This window comes from Martes martes (genome assembly GCF_963455335.1).
Source record: "Martes martes genome assembly, chromosome: 15".
Taxonomy (NCBI): domain Eukaryota; kingdom Metazoa; phylum Chordata; class Mammalia; order Carnivora; family Mustelidae; genus Martes; species Martes martes.
Genome location: NC_137903.1, coordinates 504,027 through 524,989, shown reverse-complemented (window position 1 = coordinate 524,989; position 20,963 = coordinate 504,027). Strand labels below are relative to the sequence as shown.

At 43.0% G+C, this 20,963-nt stretch overlaps 1 protein-coding gene across 1 annotated transcript in view; it reads left to right on the top strand.

Moving 5' to 3' along the window:
• Positions 1 to 11,551: 11,551 nt before the first annotated feature.
• NUP210L (nucleoporin 210 like) overlaps positions 11,552 to 20,963 on the top strand; it is a 79,185-nt gene continuing 69,773 nt past the window's right edge. The window contains exons 1-5 of the mRNA XM_080825083.1: positions 11,552 to 11,591; positions 13,069 to 13,162; positions 13,923 to 14,073; positions 16,707 to 16,839; positions 17,740 to 17,898. Of these exons, the coding sequence (XP_080681209.1) occupies positions 11,567 to 11,591; positions 13,069 to 13,162; positions 13,923 to 14,073; positions 16,707 to 16,839; positions 17,740 to 17,898 (562 nt within the window). The 5' untranslated portion in view covers positions 11,552 to 11,566. The remainder of the gene's footprint in view (positions 11,592 to 13,068; positions 13,163 to 13,922; positions 14,074 to 16,706; positions 16,840 to 17,739; positions 17,899 to 20,963) is intronic.

Genomic DNA, 20,963 nt, shown 5'->3' with positions numbered 1-20,963 from the left:
ACGCCGCCAGGGTCGCAGCCAGGGTCGACGCCAGGGTCGAAGCCAGGGTCGACGCCAGGGTCGACGCCAGGGTCGACGCCAGGGTCGACGCCAGGGTCGACGCCAGGGTCGACGGGCTGCCCTCGCCGAGGACAACGCCGCAGCGCCCTGTGGCCGTTGGCTTCCAGGGGCTTTCCTGTGGGGTCCCGCTGGAGCGCGCGGTGCTCCCCGCGCGGCCGTCCCCGCGCGGCCCGAGGAGATGTCCCTGGGGGCGGAGCTGGGGGCTGGGAGCGGGTCCTCGCCGGCGGACCAGCCGGGGCTTTCTTCTTCGGGGCCCTCGGGACACCGCTCACGGCCTTGTGCAGCCCCATTTCACCCAGGAGCGAGCCGAGGCCCCGGCACGGTGGGGCGGGGAGGAGGCCTGCCTGGGGGTGACTCTGCGGGGAGGCGGGCGCCGCCGCGTGTCGGGCCACACCGCCGCGTGTCGGGCCACACCGCCGCGTGTCGGGGCCGCGCCGCCCTTTCCTGTGTGCTGCGGCGGGGAGGCTGCTGCGGACCGGGACGCGGCGCCTGGAGTTTCACGGCTGGACCAGGACCCGCCGCGGATGACGCACGGAATCTCTCACCATCCGAAGCCACAACGTCACCTTTTTAATTTTCTTTTATTGTTTTTTTAAAGAATTTTATTTATTTATTTGACAGACAGAGATCACAAGCAGGCGGAGAGGCAGGCAGAGAGAGAGAGGAAGGGAAGCAGGCTCCCCACTGGGCAGAGAGCCCGATGCGGGGCCCGATCCCAGGACCCTGAGACCATGACCCGAGCCGAAGGCAGAGGCTCTAACCCACGGAGCCACCCAGGCGCCCGCTTTTTAATTTTCTTAAAGATTTTGTTTGTTTGTTTATGAGAGAGCGAGCCAGCGAGAGAAAGCACAAGCAGGGTGAGGGGCAGAAGGAGGAGCAGGGAGTCGATCCCTGGGCTGGATCCCAGGACCCCCAGGTCACGACCTGAGCTGAAGGCAGATGCATAACCAACTGAGACACCCAGGTGTCCCCCCACCCCCCAATTTTTTTTTTAAGAGATTTTATTTATTTATTTGAGGGAGAATGAGAGAGAACATGAGAGAGGAGAAGGTCAGAGGGAGAAGCAGACTCCCCAAGGAGGTGGGAGCCCGATGCGGGACTCGATCCTGGAAGTCCGGGATCATGACCTGAGCTGAAGGCAGTTTCTCAACCAACCGAGCCACCCAGGCGCCCCCCAAATATTTTTTTTAATTGCATTCTGAATCGTACTCACACTTCAAAATTTAGGCAGTTTTTCTGCCTTGGCAGCCCAGTTTTAAGATTGGACAAAACTCATTCCTCACAGTATGAGAAATCCTTGTCTTTCATTATTGGAAGCACAACATCAATCCCGGTTGTTTTTTTTTTTTTTTTTTTTTTTTTTTAAGATTTTACTTATTTATTGGAGAGAGAGGGAGCATGCACGGGTTGGGGGGTAGGGGGAAGCAAGAAGACTCCCTGGTAAGCAGGGAGCCGGTTGTGGGGCTCCATCCAAGGACCCTGAGGTCATAACCTGAGCTAAAGGCAGAGGCTCAGCTGCTGAGCCACCCAGGCGCCCCCGTGTTTTTGCATACTGAGGGAAGAATGGAACAATCTCATTTTATTTATTTATTTTTAAAGATTTTATTTATTTATTAGAGACAAAGAGAGCACAGCAGGGGAGAGGGACAGAAGAAGAGGGAGAAGCAGACTCCCTGCTGAGCTGGAAGCCCACGGTGGAACTTGATCCCAGGACCTGGCGATCATAACATGAGCCGAAGGCAGAGGCTCAACCATCTGAGCCACCCAGGCATCCCTTAGTTTATTTTATTTTATTTTTTTAAAGATTTTTAAATTTATTTATTCGACAGACAAAGATCACAAGTAGGCAGAGAGGCAGGCAGAGAGAGGAGGAAGCAGGCTCCCTGCGGAGCAGAGAGCCTGATGCGGGGCTCGGTCCCCCCCATCAGGCACCCCCCTTAGTTTATTTTTTAAAGATTTTGTTTATTTGGGCGCCTGGGTGGCTCAGTGGGTTAAAGCCTCTGCTTTTGGCTTGGGTCATGATTTCAGGGTCCTGGGATTGAGCCCCATGTCAGGGCTTTTAAAAAAAAGATTTTATTTATTTGAAAGAGCAAGAGCAGGAGGGAGAGGGAGAAGCAGACTCCCCACTGAGCAGGAAGCCCAATGTGGGATTTGATCCCAGGACTCTGGGATCATGACCTGAATCAAAGGCAGACGTTAAATGGATTGAGCCACCCAGGTGCCCTGGTACAAGCCTGTTTTAAATATCGAGGGAGGAATGTAATACATGTGTAACATTGCACAAGTGATCATTGGGGAAAGGTTTTTATCGGTCTCACTGAGATCTCTCTCTCTTAAGCATGTTTTCTACTTTAAAGAGTGTCATTTGAATATACCAGGTAGTGTGTAACATGGAACAACTCTAAGAATCTGTGTTCCTCTGAAAGTTAATTTTAACCCACATTCTTATTTCAGACTCTTAAGTATTTTATTTTGGCAGGCATTCCTCCCATCATGATGCAGTAACTGTTGAGCCTTTATATGAAAATGGCACCTTATGTTCCCAAAAAGCTGTGCTCATTGCTGAATCTACCCAACCGATACGCCTCAGCAGTATTATTCTTGCTCGAGAGATAGGTATGTTGAGAGAAAACATTGTGAAGTCGTTCATCTAGAGTAGAATGATCTGATACCTTTTATACATGGTTAATACAAACGGTGTTGGCTTCAAATGGTAAGAAGTAGAAAAGGAAGCAATCTACACAATAACCCTAATTGTGGCATCCTAGTCTGTAAAAATAAATATAAATAAATAAATAAAATATGAATGTGAGGTGCAAAAAAGAAAGAAAGAAAAGAAATGTAAACTCTCAGACCCCATCTCAGTTCTGCTGAATTAGAATCTCAGGAGTGGTCCCAGGGAATTAACAGAGCTCTCCAGTGATTCTCATGTGTTACTGAAGTCCAGGAAGCATGGCACCAGTCTTTTTTAGATTAGAGCAGCTGGAGAATGCTATTTGTATCCAAAATCAAAGCAAGGCTTTTTCTATCCCAGTTTCTGGCACTTCATTGCTACATTAATAGGCCAGAAATACCTGTATTATTTAAAAATATTTTGATAAATGATACAACTCTACTGTGTTATTAAAGAGAACTTCAAGTTGTTTGGTATACCATATTTTATATGATTGATGATGCCATCTACTATAAAGCGTTTTTTTTTTAATGTACTACTAAGAAAAACAGCCAAGTAAACTATGCTTTTATTTACTTAGAATTTCTACTTTATGCCTATAGAAGAATTAAGACTTAATTAGGTGGTTATTTTTATGTTTTACTCTCATGCCTAATAAAAAGGGAAATATAAATAAAATAAACTGGTTAAAGTATTTCTCAAACTACCTTAGCGTTTCTTTCTCAGATGAAACATTTTTTTCACTAGGAATCATCAGTGTCTGTGTTTATCCCCACAATATCTTCCTCTATGCCAGCAAGGCTGTTATGGATGTAGTATTTCTTAAAAGAATTAATTAAAAACAAAAACACGTGGGCGCCTGGGTGGCTCAGTGGGTTAGGCCTCTGCCTTCGGCTCAGGTCGTGATCTCAGGGTCCTGGGATCGAGTTCCGCATCGGGCTCTCTGCTAGGCAGGGAGCCTGCTTCCTCCTCTCTCTCTCTCTGCCTGCCTCTCTGCCCACTTGTGTTCTCTCTCTGTCAAATAAATAAATAAAAATCTAAAAAAAAAAAAATTAAAAAATAAAAACAAAAACACATAAAAGCTGTGACACCTGGCTGGCTCAGTTGGAAGAGTGTGCAACTTTTTTTCTTTTTTTTAAAGATTTTATTTTTCAGTAATATCTATACCCAGAGTGAGGCTCACACTCACAACGCTGAGGTCAAGAGTCTTGTTCTTCACCGAATAGGCCAGCCAGTCACCCCAACTGTTGATTTCGGGGTTGTGAGTTTGAGCCCCACAATAGGTGTAGAGATTACTTAAGTAAATAAAACTTAAAAAAAAAAAAAACCAGAAACACCTAAAAGCTATCGTATTGGGCTCTTAAGTTTAGCTTTGCAATATACTGGAACTGTTGTGTGTGTGTGTTTTTTTTTTTTTGTAGTTATGGAAAAGTACCTGGCACACCTCAGTTACTACCCTTCCCACCCCATCTCCTTAACCATTTGATTCCCAGGGGATTAAAGAGTGTGCCACTATTGATTGGCCACGATTTTCTTCTTACAGCTGATACCCATTCTACAAGTTTTGATGCGGGCCCTTTTAATGTTCTCATCTGCAGTCAATCACAACTTTGTTGTGACTGCCGCCTGGCTGACAGCAACTGGAAGATATCATCAGTTATAAGATAAAATCTCAATTTCAGAGATGTTAAAATATCAAAAAAAAAAAAGAAAACACAAAAAAAAATCAAAAAATAACTGTCTTAGAATCAGTGAAATATGGTATGAGGACTCTCAAAGATGAGAATCTGTGAGGAACATGTCATGCAGGGTAGCTACAATAGACAGAGAAGGATACCAAGGTCAGAAAAGAAGAATTGTATTGGTCACAAAAGTGATTTTAATTAATTAATTAATTAGTTAATTATTTTTTAAAAGATTTTATTTATTTATTTGACAGAGATCACAAGTAGGCAGAGAGGCAGGCAGAGAGAGAGGAGGAAGCAGGCTCCCTGCTGAGCAGAGCACCCGATGCGGGGCTACATCCCAGGACCCTGAGATCACGACCTGAGCCGAAGGCACAGGTTTAACCCACTGAGCCACCCAGGCGCCCTCACATAAGTGATTTTTTAATGTAATTACTTTTAACTACATGAATTCATTCTGATATCAAAAGATATGTTTACACAATTGCTAGGAAAAATGTCAAATCTGGCCTCAGCTTAATTTCATCTGACTTATAAATATTCCAAAGTTAAATATCTTTTAAATCCACTTTCCCAATTTTGCTAGACTCAGTAGTAAAAGCCAGTTTCATTGTCCTACCAGGTCCCTTCTCATCTGAGTGGAAAAGAGCACTCTGAAAGGGGAGAGGTGGGAGAGGGAGAGGACACTGTGAAAGGGAAGCATATGCCTAAGACAGATTGTTCATTCATTTGACAAATATTTAATGAAAGGCTTACTAACTGTAAGATGTCTGTAAAGATAGATTTAAGCACTCCATTGGTGTCTAGGTGCTTAGAATTTTACGATGTTTTTGTCAGCACTAGTGAAGCATATCAGTGGCGATGATGGAGGTGTTGGGTAGAGGGGACCTACTGAAGGCTTGTTTTATTTGGTGGGAGTGCTAGATTTGTTGTGATCTTTGTTTTGCTCTGACTAGGTGCTACTTCATTTGGTAAAGCCTTCAAAGAATGTAAAAGGGTATGGAGTGGAAAGTAAGCCTCTAACCTCATTTCTCCAAGAGGTAGCCACTTCTCTGTACCCTTCAGAGGCAGTCTGAATATATGGACGTGCCCCTTTTCTAGTTGGAAATCTGGATTTTTAGCCTTAGGTAAAGGACAAATGGTGGAGTTCGGAGATGAGGGCATGATTTTAGCTCACATGAAGGATGAAGAAAGGGTTTGGATAACTGGAAGATTTTGGTGTGGGATGAGAGGAATATAGGGTGAGCAGTACTTCGTGTGGTGTGCTCAGCATATGGTTGATGTTCCGTAAATTCTCACAGGTTGCTTAGTTGCTACAGTGGATTATAACTGTATAAGCAAGAGGAGACGATCTGGAAGCTAGGATGAATATGAGAATCAGGGAAGGCAGGAAGTAGTTGCCATTTCTGCTCCCGGCTCTGCATCCCCTTGATTCTTGCAATTCTGGTTTCATTCGTTCTCTTATTTTTCTATTCTTCCTTCTTCATCTCCCTGGATCAACTCTCGTCCTGTCTATTTCATTCATTTTTTCCCCTTTATTGCCTTGCTCCCATGTGGACCTGAAATAATATGGATGTGTAGATAAGAATATTCGCTATATTGTTTGTTTATTTTCCATTGTATTATTTAATGAAGTTATTCATTTTTATCTTTAAAAAGATAAGTTGGGCACCTGGTTGCTCAGTTGTGTTAAGTGTCGGACTCTTGATTTTGGCTCGGGTCAGGTCATGATCTCGGGATTGTGAGATGGAACCCTGTGTCAGGCTCTGCACTGTGGGCGTGGAGCCTGCTTAAGATTTTCTCTCCTGGGGCGCCTGGGTGGCTCAGTGGGTTAAAGCCTCTGCCTTCGGCTCGGGTCATGATCCCGGGGTCCTGGGATCGAGCTCCACATCGGGCTCTCTGCTGAGCGGGGAGCCTGCTTCCTCCTCTCTCTCTGTCTGCCTCTATTTGTGATCTCTGTCAAATAAATAAATAAAAATGTTTAAAAAAAAAATAAAAAAAAAAAAAAAAAAAAAAAAAAAGATTTTCTCTCCTTTATTCTGCCCTTCCCCTTACCTCTCCTTGTCAAAAAACAAAACAACAACAACAACAACAACAATAACCTGCTTAAAAATTAAAAAAGAAAAAAAGGTAAGTTGAAGGTATAATACTTCTGTTAGTCACTCTAAATTTACCTGTAATTCATACGAGGTAATTTTTTCCCCTTATAGTCAGTGGCCATGTATTGAAAAGCTTATTGCTGTTGAGCTAGTCAGACAGGTAGTCATTGCATACACAAGGCTTTTCATATTTTTAATGTAAGGTTACAGCTGCTTCTGTCCTACAGTTGCCCTGCATGTTTCTCCGCAGAAGAAAAGTATTTAATTTCCCATTTAAGCACTGTTAGATTATCCAGGCCTAATTATCTAGTGTGTTTTATCTAAGGTCACCCTTCCTTCCTTTGTCATCCTTGGAACACTTCCTTAATAGTGTGTTTTACCAGCAAATCCTGTAGGATTTCAGCTTCTCTTGGTTCTTAATGATAGGTCCCATATTTTGGTCTTCATTTCTTTCTTTCTTTCTTTTTATTTTATTTTATTTATTTATTTGACAGTGAGAGAGAGAACACAAGCAGGGTGAGCAGGAGGCAGAGGGAGAAACCAGCTCCCTGCTGAGCAAGGAGCCCCATGTGGGACTCTATCTGAGGAGCCTGGGATCATGACCTGAGTTGAAGGCAGGTGCTTAACCAACTGAGCCACCCAGGCACCCCAGTCTTCATTTCTTTTAACTTCATATTCTGTTCATTAAATATTAAGTAAAAGATTAATCAAGTACATTAAAAATTTTTTTCTTTTAAAATAATTTTAAATTTACAGAAGCAATGCAAAGATAGTACAAAGAGTTCCCATATACTCTTCACCCAGTTTTCTTTCTTTTTTCTTTTAAAAGTTCTTTTTTTTTTTTTAAGATTTTATTTATTTATTTGACAGACAGAGATCACAAGTAGGCAGAGAGGCAGGCAGAGAGAGAGGAGGAAGCAGGCTCCCTGCTGAGCAGAGAGCCCGATGTGGGACTCGATCCCAGGACCCTGGGATCATGACCTGAGCCAAAAGCAGAGGCTTTAACCCACTGAGTCACCCAGGTTCCCTTTCTTTTTTCTTTTAAAGGGTTTTATTTATTTATGAGAGAGAGAGAACAAGCAGGGGAAGGGGCAGAGTTTGAGGGAGAAGCAGACTCCCCGCTTATCGGGGAGCCCAGATGTGGGTCTCAATCCCAGGACCTGATGAAGGCAGATGCTTAGCCGGCTGAACCACCTAGGCCCCCACCCTCGCTCCCTGCCCCAGTTCTCTTTAATGTTCCACTAATGTCCTTTTTCTGATCTAGGATTTAACTCAAGACACTGTAAGGGCCTGTTTAGCCAGAGCGATTCCATCCGGTTAAACAGTGATTTTGTTGTTTATACAGTAAAACTTAAACTGACCCTGCCCCCCCAACCCAGGGGACTTACTTAAAAGCAAGTCTGGGAAACCAGTCCCAGGTAACAAAGCCCAAATACAAGGGCGGGTCAGGCCAGGTGGAGGTATCCAGTCAGTGGGGGTGCAGACTGTCTCCCTAGCTACCAAGGAGTGTGGGCCCTGCCCTTTGGGTGCCTTTTGGGCGCCAATTCTGACCAAGGTGCTCGGCTACTTCAAATATCTACTATAGGGTGAATTGTAATCAATTGGTCACTTGTGTGTGACCTAGCAGGACTGTGCAGCTTCCTCTGTGTTACAATCTCATTGGCCACCTGTGCGTGGCCAGGCCCAACCACATGGCCTTTGCCCTTAAAAGCTAGTCTGTAAGGCAGAGAGAGGTCGCCTCTTTGCAAGAGACGGCCCTGGCTGGAAATAAAGCTTTGCTTGACCTTCACTTTGTATCCGTCTTGCTCCTTTGATTACGGACCCATCAACACCACATTACTAAACTACATTGTCGTGTTTCCTTTATCTCCTGTGACCTATGACAATTTTCTCAGTTTTTCTTTGCTTTTCGTGACCTTGACATTTTTAGAGTATTGGTCAGTTTTTTTTTTGTTTTTTTTTTTTAGGATTATTTATTTATGGGGCCCCTGGATGGCTTAGTCCTTAAGCGTCTGCCTTTGGCTCAGGTCATGATCCTGGGGTCCTGGGATGGAGCCCCACATTGGGCTCCCTGCCCAGCGGGAAGCATGCTTCTCCCTCTCCCACTCCCCTTGCTGTGTTTCCTCTCTCACTGTCTCTCTCTCAAATAAATAAATAAAATCTTAAAAAAAAAAAAGAGAGAGAAACCAAGATATGCTGCAGTGTGCTTGTTGCTACTATAATGTCACTGTTCCTAGGCCATCTAAGCAGACAGCATTAGGAAGTATATGTATATATACCAACCATATATATACACATACCTGTATTTTTTTAACATACAATGTATTGTTTGCCCCAGGGGTACAGGTCTGTGAATCATCAGTCTTACACATTCCATAGCCGTCACCTTAGCACGTACCCTCCCCAAAGTCCATAGCCTAGCCACCCTATTCCTCTCACTCCACCCCAGCAACCCTCAGTTTGTTTTGTGAGATTAAGTCTCTTATGGGTTGTCTCCCTTCTGATCCCATCTTGTTTCATTTTTTTTCTCCCTAGCCCCCTAGCCTCCCTAGCCCCCACAACCCCCTGCCCTGCCTCTCAAATTCCTCATATCAGGGAGATTGTATGATAATTGTCTTTCTCTGATTGACTTCTTTCACTCAGCATAATACCCTCTAGTTCCATCCGCGTCGTTCCAAATGGCAAGAGTTTGTTTTTTGATGGCTGCATAGTATTCCATTGTATGTATATACCTACATCTTCTTTATCCTTTTTTTAAAAAAGATTATATTTATTTAATTGACAGAGAGAGAGAGAGAGAGAGGGAGGAAACACAAGTAGGGGGAGTGGGAGAGGGAGAAGCAGGCTTCCCGCTGAGCAGGAGCCTGATGACGGGACAGGATCCCAGGACCCTGGGATCATGACCTGAGCTGAAGGCAGATGCTTAATGACGGAGCCACCCAGGTTGCCCCCATATCTGTATTTCTTTCTTTTTTAAAAAAATATTTTTTTTATTTATTTGACAGAGATCACAAGTAGGCAGAGAGGCAGGCAGAGAGAGAGAGAGGGACCCTGGGATCATGACCTGAGCCAAAGGCAGAGGCTTTAACCCACTGAGCCACCCAGGTGCCCCCATATCTGTATTTCTATGTCTATTTGTGTATATGTTAATGTAAATATGAGATCATATTGATATCTTTGGTTCTAATCTTGTACCATAGGGTAATTCCTTTCTCTGGTAATGAGAAACTTGACTCAGTATCTACAGTGTATTTACTTATTTGTTGAACCCCAGTGTCAAGATAGTTTCAGAATGATTAAGTCTGTTTTTGTGTTTCTTGTGAAAGAAAGTATAGCTTTGCCTGAAATAGAGCATATTTTGATGCTCTTTGGCCTTTTTTTTTTTTTTAAGATTTTATTTATTTATTTAACAGAGATCACAAGTAGGCAGAGAGGCAGGCAGAGAGAGGAGGAAGCAGGCTCCCCACTGAGCAGAGAGGCCGATGTGGGGCTCAATCCCTGGACCCTGGGATCATGACCTGAGCCAAAGGCAGAGGCTTTAACCCACTGAGCCACCCAGGCGCCCCATCCTTGGCCTTTTTTGAGGGGCACTTGCCTATAATATCTGATTAACATTTCCTTTGATTTAAGAATTCCATAAAAGCAGATCCACAGCTAGGGACAGAGTTCACCGCTGCTGTCCACCGGTAATTTTGGGTATTGTAGTGATAGTTACTTTGCTTTTGTTTCTTGTACATGAAGCTGAAAGCAAAAAATACAGTTATAACAGCAGAATGAGACAGCTATGTAGGCAGTCCTCTAACACACAACAGGTACAAGAGGTGGGGATATTGTTAAAAGATAGTACAAAACAATATTTATTTCATCCTTTCATTCTGTACTGTTCATTTTTATGTTTCTGAAGTTCACTGTGGTTATATTGACCAGAACTCTGGTTGGTCTAATACATTGTTCCCAGGCTTTTTAACCTCAGAGAGAGAAACTTATTGGCATGACTGACATATGGTTGTCACCCTTTTGCTTTCTGAGACAAATACATTTAAAAAAATCTAATGCCATGGGGCGCCTGGGTGGCTCAGTGGGTTGAGCCTCTGCCTTCGGCTCAGGTCATGATCCCAGGGTCCTGGGATAGAGCCCCACATTGGGCTCTCTGCTCAGCGGGGAGCCTGCTTCCCCCTCTCTCTGCCTGCCTCTCTGCCTGCTTGTGATCTCTCTGTCAAATAAATAAATAAAAAATCTTAAAAAAAAATCTAATGCCATAATTTCATAAAGGAAAAAACTTCAATACTTCAAAGCTCAGATAGAATATAATAATAAAGTGTATTAGTTTATTTTTTTGTAAGATTTTATTTATTTATTTGACAGAGAGCGAGATCACAAGTGGGCAGAGAGGCAGGCAGAGAGGGGGGGAAGCAGGCTCCCCGCTGAGCAGAGAGCCCGATGCGGGGCTCGATCCCAGGCCCTGAGGTCATGACCTGAGCCGAAAGCAGAGGCTTAACCCACTGAGCCACTCGGGTGCCCCTGTTATTTTTTTTTTAGATTTTATTTTTAAGTAATCTCTGCACCCCATGTGGTGCTCAAACTCACAATCCCAAGATGAAGAGTTGCACGTCCCACTGACTGAGGCCGCCGGGCGCCCCTGAGATATATTCCTTCAAAGTGAGACATTTAATTTTATTACTCTTCTTTTAGGTTCTTACCTTTCTCATTTTTCCTTGGATGAATGAAAATATCATTATAGGTCAGTGTTTGAGAACAATTGGTCTGTTGTCTCTTATAAACAGAGACTTTGGTATTTTGTCATTATGCTCCTTTCTTCCACAGGTTGAAAGCAACTGTGAAAACCTTTTTTATAATACAGAATAAGGGTTTGCATGTTTGAGACATTTAATAGATTCATGACCTATTGAACTAAATTCTTAGTTTTTGGGTTCATCATAGTGACGGACCATGAACTGCGCTGTGATGTTAAGGTTGACGTGATAGACAGAATTGAAATCATATCTCGAACCCGGGAACTCTATGTAGATGATTCACCACTGGAACTGATGGTGAGGGCGTTGGATGCTGAAGGTAAGGGACTTCAGATGATTCAACAAAATTACCTAAAATAAAGTAATACTCCTTTGTGTTTAGTACTTGGGGAAAAAAGCAACTTGAGAGATAAAAGTAGATGAGAAATAGTATTTATTTATTTATTTAAAAATATTTTATTTATTTACTTGACAGAGAAATTACAAGTAAGCAGAGAGGCAGACAGAGAGAGGGGAAAGCAGGCTCCCCGCTGAGCAGAGAGCCCGATGTGGGGCTCAATCCCAGGACCCTGAGACCACGACCTGAGTTGAAGGCAGAGGGCCAAGCCACTGAGCCACCCAGGCACTCCAGTATTTATTTTTTTATATGAGGTTCATGTACACGAGGAACTGATAATTATGAGTATGGTTCAATGTATTAGCTACATACTTTCATAAAATTTTTCTGCTTATATTTAATTATTGGTTTTCTCAGATGTTTTCTTAAATATCTGAATTCAGTCGCTGAGCTTCTGCTGATGGTCTCTAGATCAGCCATTAAGAACATTTGTTTGCAATTGATTACTAGCTCTGTTTTGATCAGCCCACTTTTCTGTAGGCCAGGGGAATTACGTGTAAACCTATGAAAAGTTTTATGATTTTTTTTTAAAGATTTTTATTTATTTATTTGACAGAGAGAGACATAGTGAGAGGAGGAACACAAGCAGGGGGGTGGGAGAGGGAGAACCAGGCTTCCCGATGAGCAGGGAGCCCAGTGTGGGTCTGGATCCCAATGTGGGTCTTAATCCCAGGACCCTGGGATCATGACCTGAGCTGAAGGCAGAAGCTTAACAACTGAGCCACCCAGGTGCCCTGATTTTATTTTTCTTGAGACTGATTTTAAATTGCTTTTAGTACACTATATAAATGTGTAATGTGGTATTTAAAACATTTAAATTTGCCTCTGCCTTCGGCTCAGGTCATGATCTCAGGGTCCTCAGCAGGGAGCCTGCTTCCCCCTCTCTCTCTGCCTGCTTCTCTGCCTACTTGTGATCTCTGTCTGTCAAATAAATAAAAATAAAAACTCTAAAAAAAATTAAATTTATTGCCACTTTCTTTGTAAAGTATTGTAAATAATAATTTTTTAAATTTAAGAATAAATATTAAAAGTATTCTGAAATCTAGTTTTTATAAAAATTTATGTTGAAGGGACCAGGATTTAGGGATGCCTGTCATCCCTGAAGTGGACTGTGCGGTGGCCTTTATGTAGAAGGGTACAGAAAGAGTTAAAGAGCCAGAAGTTAATCAGCTTGAGTCTTTTCTGCATTCAGAAAGTTTGTGTAGCAACAGTAGTTTTATTGTTTGTGTAGGCATCTTCCTGGTGTATGTGTTTTACATTCACTAATAGTAGTGCTTCTATTTGTTAATGAAGGAGGCCTAAATATAATTTTCTAGTTAGGTTCCTCTTTCTAGGTAAAGATACATGAATATTTTTGAATATGTGATTCTGTCCTGTCTGCTTTTGGCTTGCTTTATAGGAAATACTTTTAGTAGTTTGGCAGGGATGATGTTTGAATGGAGCATCGCCCAGGATAACGAATCAGCAAGAGAAGAATTGTCTAGCAAAATTAGGTAACATTGAAACCAACATAAACTATCTCATTTTTGAAGGAGACATCTGCCTTTGGGTGGTACACTGAGCAGCAGTTATCTGTATGGGCTTTGATAATCCTGCTGTCTAGACTTTTTTGGAACAGATAAATTTACCAGGAGGAAATGTCTTTGATAGAATGACATATGGTGTGGGTGCAGGTACTTTATGATGGGTTAATGTGAGCCACTCCAGAGGAATGCATGAGCTCAGGACTGTACAGTTGTTTGAGCCAGGTGCATCCTCTGGCAGGTTAGTTACTCATGCTCTCTGCACATGCTGGGGGACAGTGAGTGGATGACAGTATGAAATTTTGTCTTTAGTACTAAGAAATAGCTCTCAGACAGTCCCAAGTTTTAGTCCCATAATAGTTTTAGCCAGAAGCACATTAAATGCTTTCGTTCTATCTAATCCTTATGGAAAACAGATTTTTTAAAAAAGATTTTATTTATTTATTTGGCAGAGAAAGAGCATGGGCAGGGGGGAGGAGCAAGGGGAGAGAGAGAGAAGCAGACCAGGGAGCCCGATGCGGAGCTGGATCCCAGGACCCTGGGGTCACGACCTGAGCTGAAGGCAGAGGCTTAACTGACTAAGCCACTCAAGTGCCCATGAAAAACAAATTTTAGGACTTTTTACAATATATAGACATTGAAGAAACTATGTTTAAAGTCTCTTAGGGCCTTTTGGAAGATGACTCATTCCTTGATTACACTAGGAAAAAACTTTATTTTATCTCGTAAGGATTCTGAAATACTCTGAAGCCGAGTATTCTCCCCCCGCGTATGTTGCTGAGATGGAAAAAGAAGAGAAACAAGGAGATATGATTTTGGTGTCTGGGATCAGAACTGGTGCTGCTGTTGTAAAAGTTCGAATTTATGAGCCATTCTATAAGGTAAAAACTTTGTGCCACAAACTTTCAAACTTTCATTTAAGGGTCTTGTCTGTGGAAAATATTATTCCTTATATTTATTTATAATGGAAGCCCTTTAACCTGATATGATTTGGGCCAATAGTTGGTCTTTAACTGAAAACTCATTTGAAATAGGAAGACATAAAAAATACTTATCTTCTTTAAGCCTGTTACTACCTAATTATAATTACACATACAACTGGTGTTTCTCTTAAAATGTGTAAGTGCAGTTTGTTCACCCGTCCTTTGGTGTAGGCCCAAGATGTTTTCTTGGCCACGAGCTCATGGTTTAGAAACATGTATGCTCATGCTTACACCCAGTGCAGTTCCTACTTTCTTTTTCTTTTCATTTTTTTTTAAAAGATTATTTATTTATTTATTTGACAGACAGAGATCCCAAGTAGGCAGAGAGAGAGGAAGGGAAGCAGGCTCCCCACCGAGCAGAGAGCCCGATGCGGGGCTCGATCCCAGCACCCTGGGATCACAACCTGAGTGGAAGGCAGAGGCTTTAACCCACTGAGCCACCCAGGCGCCCCTTGTTTTCTTTTTTTTTTTTTTAAGATTTTATTTATTTATTTGACAGACAGAGATCACAGTAGACAGAGAGGCAGGCAGAGAGGGAGGGGAAGCAGGCTCCCCGCTGAGCAGAGAGCCCGATGCGGGGCTCGATCCCAGGACCCTGAGATTACGACCTGAGCTGAAGGCAGAGGCTTCAACCCACTGAGCCACCCAGGTGCCCCTCCATAATCTTTTACACTTCTCACCTACACCTAACAGTGATAGCTGTACATTTTTTCAGCTTGCTTTGGACTTCTTTACAAAACATTTACATTTTTTGTAGGAACAGCAACTCCCTTTGCATTCATGGTTTATTTTATTTTTTTTTAAAGATTTTATTTATTTATTTGACAGGGAGAGAGAGATCACAAGCAGGCAGAGAGGCAGGTGGAGAGAGAGGAGGAAGCAGAGAGCCTGATGCGGGGCTCGATCCAGTACTGGGCTCGATCCCAGTACCCTGAGACCATGACCTGAGCTGAAGGCAGAGGCTTAACCCACTGACCCACCCAGGCGCCCCTATTTATTTGACAGACAGAGATCACAAGCAGGCAGAGAGGCAGGCAGAGAGAGAGGGGGAAGCAGGCTCCCTGTCGAGCAGAGAGCCTGATGTGGGGCTCGATCCCAGGACCCTGGGATCATGACTTGAGCCGAAGGCAGAGGCTTTAACCCACTGAGCTACCCAGGTACCCCAGTGGTTTATTTTTTAAGGTAATTATAATTAAAAGTGCAAATGTCATAAATAGGTTTCAGAAAAATCAATGTCTTTTGGTGAGCGTCTCATTCAAATGGCAGGGACATGGTATGGACACCATAGATGTAGCCTACCAGCTTTCTGTTGGGTCAGTCTTCACAACAGTCAAGGGTAGAGAGTACTTAATCTGGAAGTCAGTTCATTGGAGTCTGGTTAAAAGAATTTCTGTGGTATCCAGTTCAGTCTTCCCTTGTTTCATTTCAGCGTATGTGCCTGTTTATGTACCACCTCTTCTGCTTTAGAAGTCTTGTCACTTTTTATTCTTAGTTTGAGCGACTTAGAAAGTCAGTATAATATTAAGATTCATGGTCACTTTTTTTTTTTTTAAGATTTTATTTATTTGTTTGACAGACAGAGATCACAAGTGGGCAGAGAGGCAGGCAGAGGGCTGGGAGAGGGGCAGGAAGCAGGCTCCCCGCTGAGCAGAGAGCCTGACGTGGGGCTCGATCCCAGGACCCTGAGATCATGACCTGAGCCGAAGGCAGCGGCTTAACCCACTGAGCCACCCAGGCGCCCCTCGTGGTCACTTTTTAAGGCTAACTGAAATTATGGTGTTTTTTTTTTTAAGATTTTATTTATTTGAGAGAGAGAGCATGAGCAGGGGTAGTGGCAGAGGGAGAAGCAGACCCCCTGCTGAGCAGGGAGCCTGATGTGGAACTCATCTGGAATTCCAGGATCATGACCTGAGCTGAAAACAGTCGCTCAACCAACCGAGCCACTCAGGCGCCCTGAAATTATGATTTGTGATTAGGAAAGCATTTTTAAATCTCTATAAGATAACTTTATTTATTTATTTATTTATTTATTTTTAAAGATTTTTATTTATTTATGACAGAGAGATAGCAAAAGAGGAAACACAAACACAGGGGAGCTGGAGAGGGAGAAGCAGGCTCCCTGCCAAGCAGGAAGCCCATATGGGGCTTGATCCCAGGACCCTGGGATCATGACCCTGGCCGAAGGCAGATGCTTAACTGACTGAGCCACCCAGGCGCCCCACTATAAGATAATTTTAAAAGAGGCATAAGAAGTAAACTTTTTTTTTTTAAATATTTTATTATTTATTTGACAGAGATCACAAGCAGGCAGAGAGGCAGGCAGAGACAGAAGAAGGGAAGCAGGCTTCCCACTGAGCAGAGAGCCCAATGTGGGACTCGATCCCAGGACCCTGGGATCATGACCTGAGCTGAAGGCAGTGGCTTTAACCCACTGAGCCACCCAAGCGCTCCAAGAAGTAAACTTTTAACAAGGAAGATGAACTTCAGGAAACGTTGCTTATGGAAACTCGTTTTTTTCCTTCCTCTTTTAGAAAGTGGCAGCAGCATTGATACGTCTGCTAGTTTTGGAGAGTATATTTCTTATACCATCGCATGATATATATCTCTTAGTAGGAGCATATATTAAATACCGAGTTGCAAAAATGGTGCAGGGAAGAATGACAGGTAAGGTGATTTATCTTTTCCTAAGATGAACATTTCCCAGATCCTTCCTGTTGACAATAAGAGAAGCAACTCCCATCTTTTTTTTTTTTTTTAAAGATTTTATTTATTTATTTGACAGAGAAATCACAAGTAGGCAGAGAGGCAGGCAGAGAGAGAGGAGGAAGCAGGCTCCCCGCTGAGCAGAGAGCCCGATGCGAGGCTCAATCCCAGGACCCTGGGATCATGACCTGAGCAGAAGGCAGAGGCTTTAACCCACGGAGCCACCCAGGCGCCTCAAGAAGCAACTCCATCTTATGTATACAAATACTTCTTTGTGTTTTTAGATTTTGTAATAAAGTATTCCTTAATTGCTGTATTTGAGATAATACTGTGCAGAGATTGTCCCCATGTCTCGAACAGACTAATGCTTAGCCCAGTGCCTATAGGCATCTAAATTCTCTGTTAAAACCACAGCCAAATATTTACTAGATTTTGTACGGCAAGTGAGGACACTTTACCAGAAGGGACTTGAATGATCTTTGTAGAAGTTGTTTCTTGAGAAACTCAGTTCATTCACTGAAAACTTAACAGTCTGTTGACCTTGGAAGTCCCATTGAGTTTATGAAGTGTGCATTGGCTCCATTAGCCTTAGTCGTTTCCTTCCTTCCTTAGTGGGGATCCTTCTTGATACTTTCAGTTCACTGGTTTTTAAGAGTGCAAGCGATATCAATGATAAACTCATATAATAACCCCCCCAATGGCTAATGTCAGAATTTATCATAGGGGGAAGGAAAGTAGAAGCAGATCATACTCTTACTTAGGCGTGCTTCCTGATTTTCCTCTTATAATCCAACAATACATTATTGTCTCTTATAATGGCTGTTCTTGTTACATTTATAAAGCATCTTTCATGTCTTACAGAGGTGGGATTTCCCCTAGAACACTATACCCTGGAGTTGCAAGATGACAGAATTGCCTGTAATTGGTCTCTTTCTGGGAAAGTGGCTTTACTGGATGAGAAAAGAGCTATGGTGACTGCTGTCCAACTGGGCCAAACTAACCTTGTCTTTGTCCATAAAAGTATCCTTTTCAAGTTTGAGCTGTCAGTCTGTGCTTCCCTGAGCACGCAAGACATGTTCCTTGGTAAAGTAATTTGTTAAGATTATACGTATTTTGTATAGGTTTTATTTTTAACAAAGAACTGTAAATTATTATTGTCAGAATTTCTAACAAAGGGAAGGTGAGGTAAGAGTAGTTGGAACTCGGCGTCTGTTGACTTTGACACGTGTTTGCAACCCCAACGAAATTGTTATTAGACTGCGAAGAGCAGCTTGAAGAAACTTCTGTGAATTTTGTTTAATTTGTTCGTTCCCATTTCCACATGAATATTTTAGAAAAGATGGTATGGTATTGTCTGCAGTAAATGCTTAATTAATATTTGTTAAATTGAGTTGAGAGTAATTTTTAAAAATTCACTAAACCTGCTCTGTAATGACTGAACAAAGAGAGATTTAGAGCTCTGTTATAGTCAAAGAAAACAGAATGGAAAAAAAAAAAGAAAACAGAATGAAGGTTTATTTTATTTATTTATTTTTAAAAGATTGTATTTATTTATTTATTTGTCAGAGAGAGAGGAGCGAGAGTGAGCACAAGCAGGCAGAGCTGCAGGCAGAGGCAGAGAGAGAAGCAGGCTCCCCGCTGAGCAAGGAGCCCAATATGGGACTTGATCCCAGGACCCTGGGATCATGACCTGAGCCGAAGGCAGCAGCTTAACTGACTGAGCCACCCAGGCGCCCCCAGAATGAAGATTTAAACAAAATTGAAATATTTGGACTCCATTTCTCAATGTTTGATTTTGAAATATGTCCTGTTTTTGAATATTTGAATCTGAAAGAAATTAATTCGTTTAGCAAATATTTATTGTAATCCTAGAATATGCTCAACATTGTTCTGAGTGCTGGCAAGCCGGACCGCTAGGTTACTCTGGGTGGTTAGGGAAGTCTTCTGTGAAAGGCAGCCCTGCAGCGGTGGGTTGTGCAGACACCTGGGGAAAAGAGCTCCCGGAGCAGGAGATCGCAGCTGCCGAGCCGGTGAGGCAGAGCATGTCTGGCATGGTTGAAGAGGAGCTGAGATAGCAGTGAGACTGAAGTGCCGAGAAGAGGGGCAAAGTAGGAGAGGTGGTGGAGTGGGGGAGGGAGGGAGTTATGTGGCGCCTAGTAGGCTAGAAAAGTACAGTATTGCTTGTATAATCATATTAGTTAGCGCCTTATATTTCTTGTCTAAAACATATTGAGGAGGGTTTTCGGTTCAAAGTTGTTTGTTTTTTTAGTCATTTTAAGGTGCATAGGACATTGGTCAACAGATACAATAGTACTTACAAAACTAACTAAGCCATTCAATATTGGAGCCCCGGCTGTGTGTCAGGTGCTTCCCTGAATTCCCCAGGCAGACTTATATGACCTCCCCCCCACCAATATTCTCAGGTCATATTGTTATTTATTCCAAAGTAGTTGATATTAAAATACAGTATACTTGGGCGCCTGGGTGGCTTAGTGGGTTAAGCCTCTGACTTCGGCTCAGGTCATGATCTCAGGGTCCTGGGATCAAGGCCTGCATCGGGTTTTCTGCTCAGTAGGGAGCCTGCTTCTCCCTCTCTCTGCCTGCCCCTCTGCCTGCTTGTGATCTCGATCTCTCTGTCAAATAAATAAAATGCAGTATACTTATCTATTTATATGTCTTCCTGGAGGATATGGATGGTGATACTCATAATTTCTTCCAGCACCTAGCTTAGGGCGACTGGTGGTACTGTTCATAGAGATTGGGTAGAGAACAAGAGAAGCGGCAGGTTTAAGGGAAGAGGAAGCTAGGTTACTTTTTCACAAGTTAACCTGAAGTACCTGTGGGATAGAAATGCCAACAGATATTTTACTTTTATTTTTTAAAAAATTTTATTTTATTTATTTGATTTTATTTATTTGAGAGAGAGCGTGTGCCTTAGAGAGCACGAAGGAGGGGGGAGAGATAAAGGGAGAGGAAGAAGCACACTGCCCAATGAACGGGGAGCCTAAGGCGGTGCTCTGTCCTAGGACTCCTGAGTCACGACCAGAGCCAAAGGCAGACGCTTAACTGGACCACCCAGGCACCCCCAACAGATATATTTATTATGCATCTGGAGGAGAAAGATTCAGCATAAGGATAGGTATTTGAGAGATCAGTTTATAGATAGGTGACAGTTGAAGCTGTTTTTGTAGACAAAAATCACTGAGAGTGTATAGAGTTAAGATGAGAAGAGGAACAAAGACCAGCTTTTAAGGTTCATATGGAAAAAGAGGAATTCTTTTTTTTTTTTAAGATTTTATTTATTTATTTGAGAGAGAATGAGCTGGGTGGGGGAGGGACAGAGGGAGAGAATCTTTTTTTTTTTTTTAATTTTTTTTTTAAATTTATTTATTTGTTAGAGAGAGAGCGAGCGAGCACAGGCAGACAGAGTGGCAGGCAGAGGCAGAGGGAGAGGGAGAAGCAGGCTCCCCGCCGAGCAAGGAGCTCGATGTGGGACTCCATCCCAGGACGCTGGGATCATGACCTGAGCCGAAGGCAGCCGCTTAACCAACTGAGCCACCCAGGCATCCCAGAGGGAGAGAATCTTAAGCAGACACTGCGCTAAGTGCGGAGCCCACACAGTGGGGCTCAGTCTCATGACCCTGAAATCATGACCTGAGCCGAAATCACAAGTTGGACACTTAACCTACTGAGCCACCCAGGTGCCCCAAGACGTGAGAACTTTTATTAAGAGATAAGAGAAACTTGAACATGTCTGGAAGGTAAACGGAAAGACAGCGCAGATGTGGGAGAAAGGAGGGTCCGTGGATGACGGAGCAAGGTCTCTGAGGGGGAAGGGAAATGAGTTTCAGAAGACATGGAAGGATGGGGTGGGAGGCCTCTTATTGTGACGAGGAGGAATGGATCAGTTCAGCGATCCGTCCAGATCTGTTTCCTCATCTGTAAAAGTGGAGGGAATGTTGTGTCTTTGAATTTCCTTCTAGCTCTTACATTTTATGAACGTTAGATTAGAGTACATACCAGAACCAAACCTAGATTGCCACAGAGGTGCCTGTACAGTCTCTAAAAGATTTGTTTTAATGACT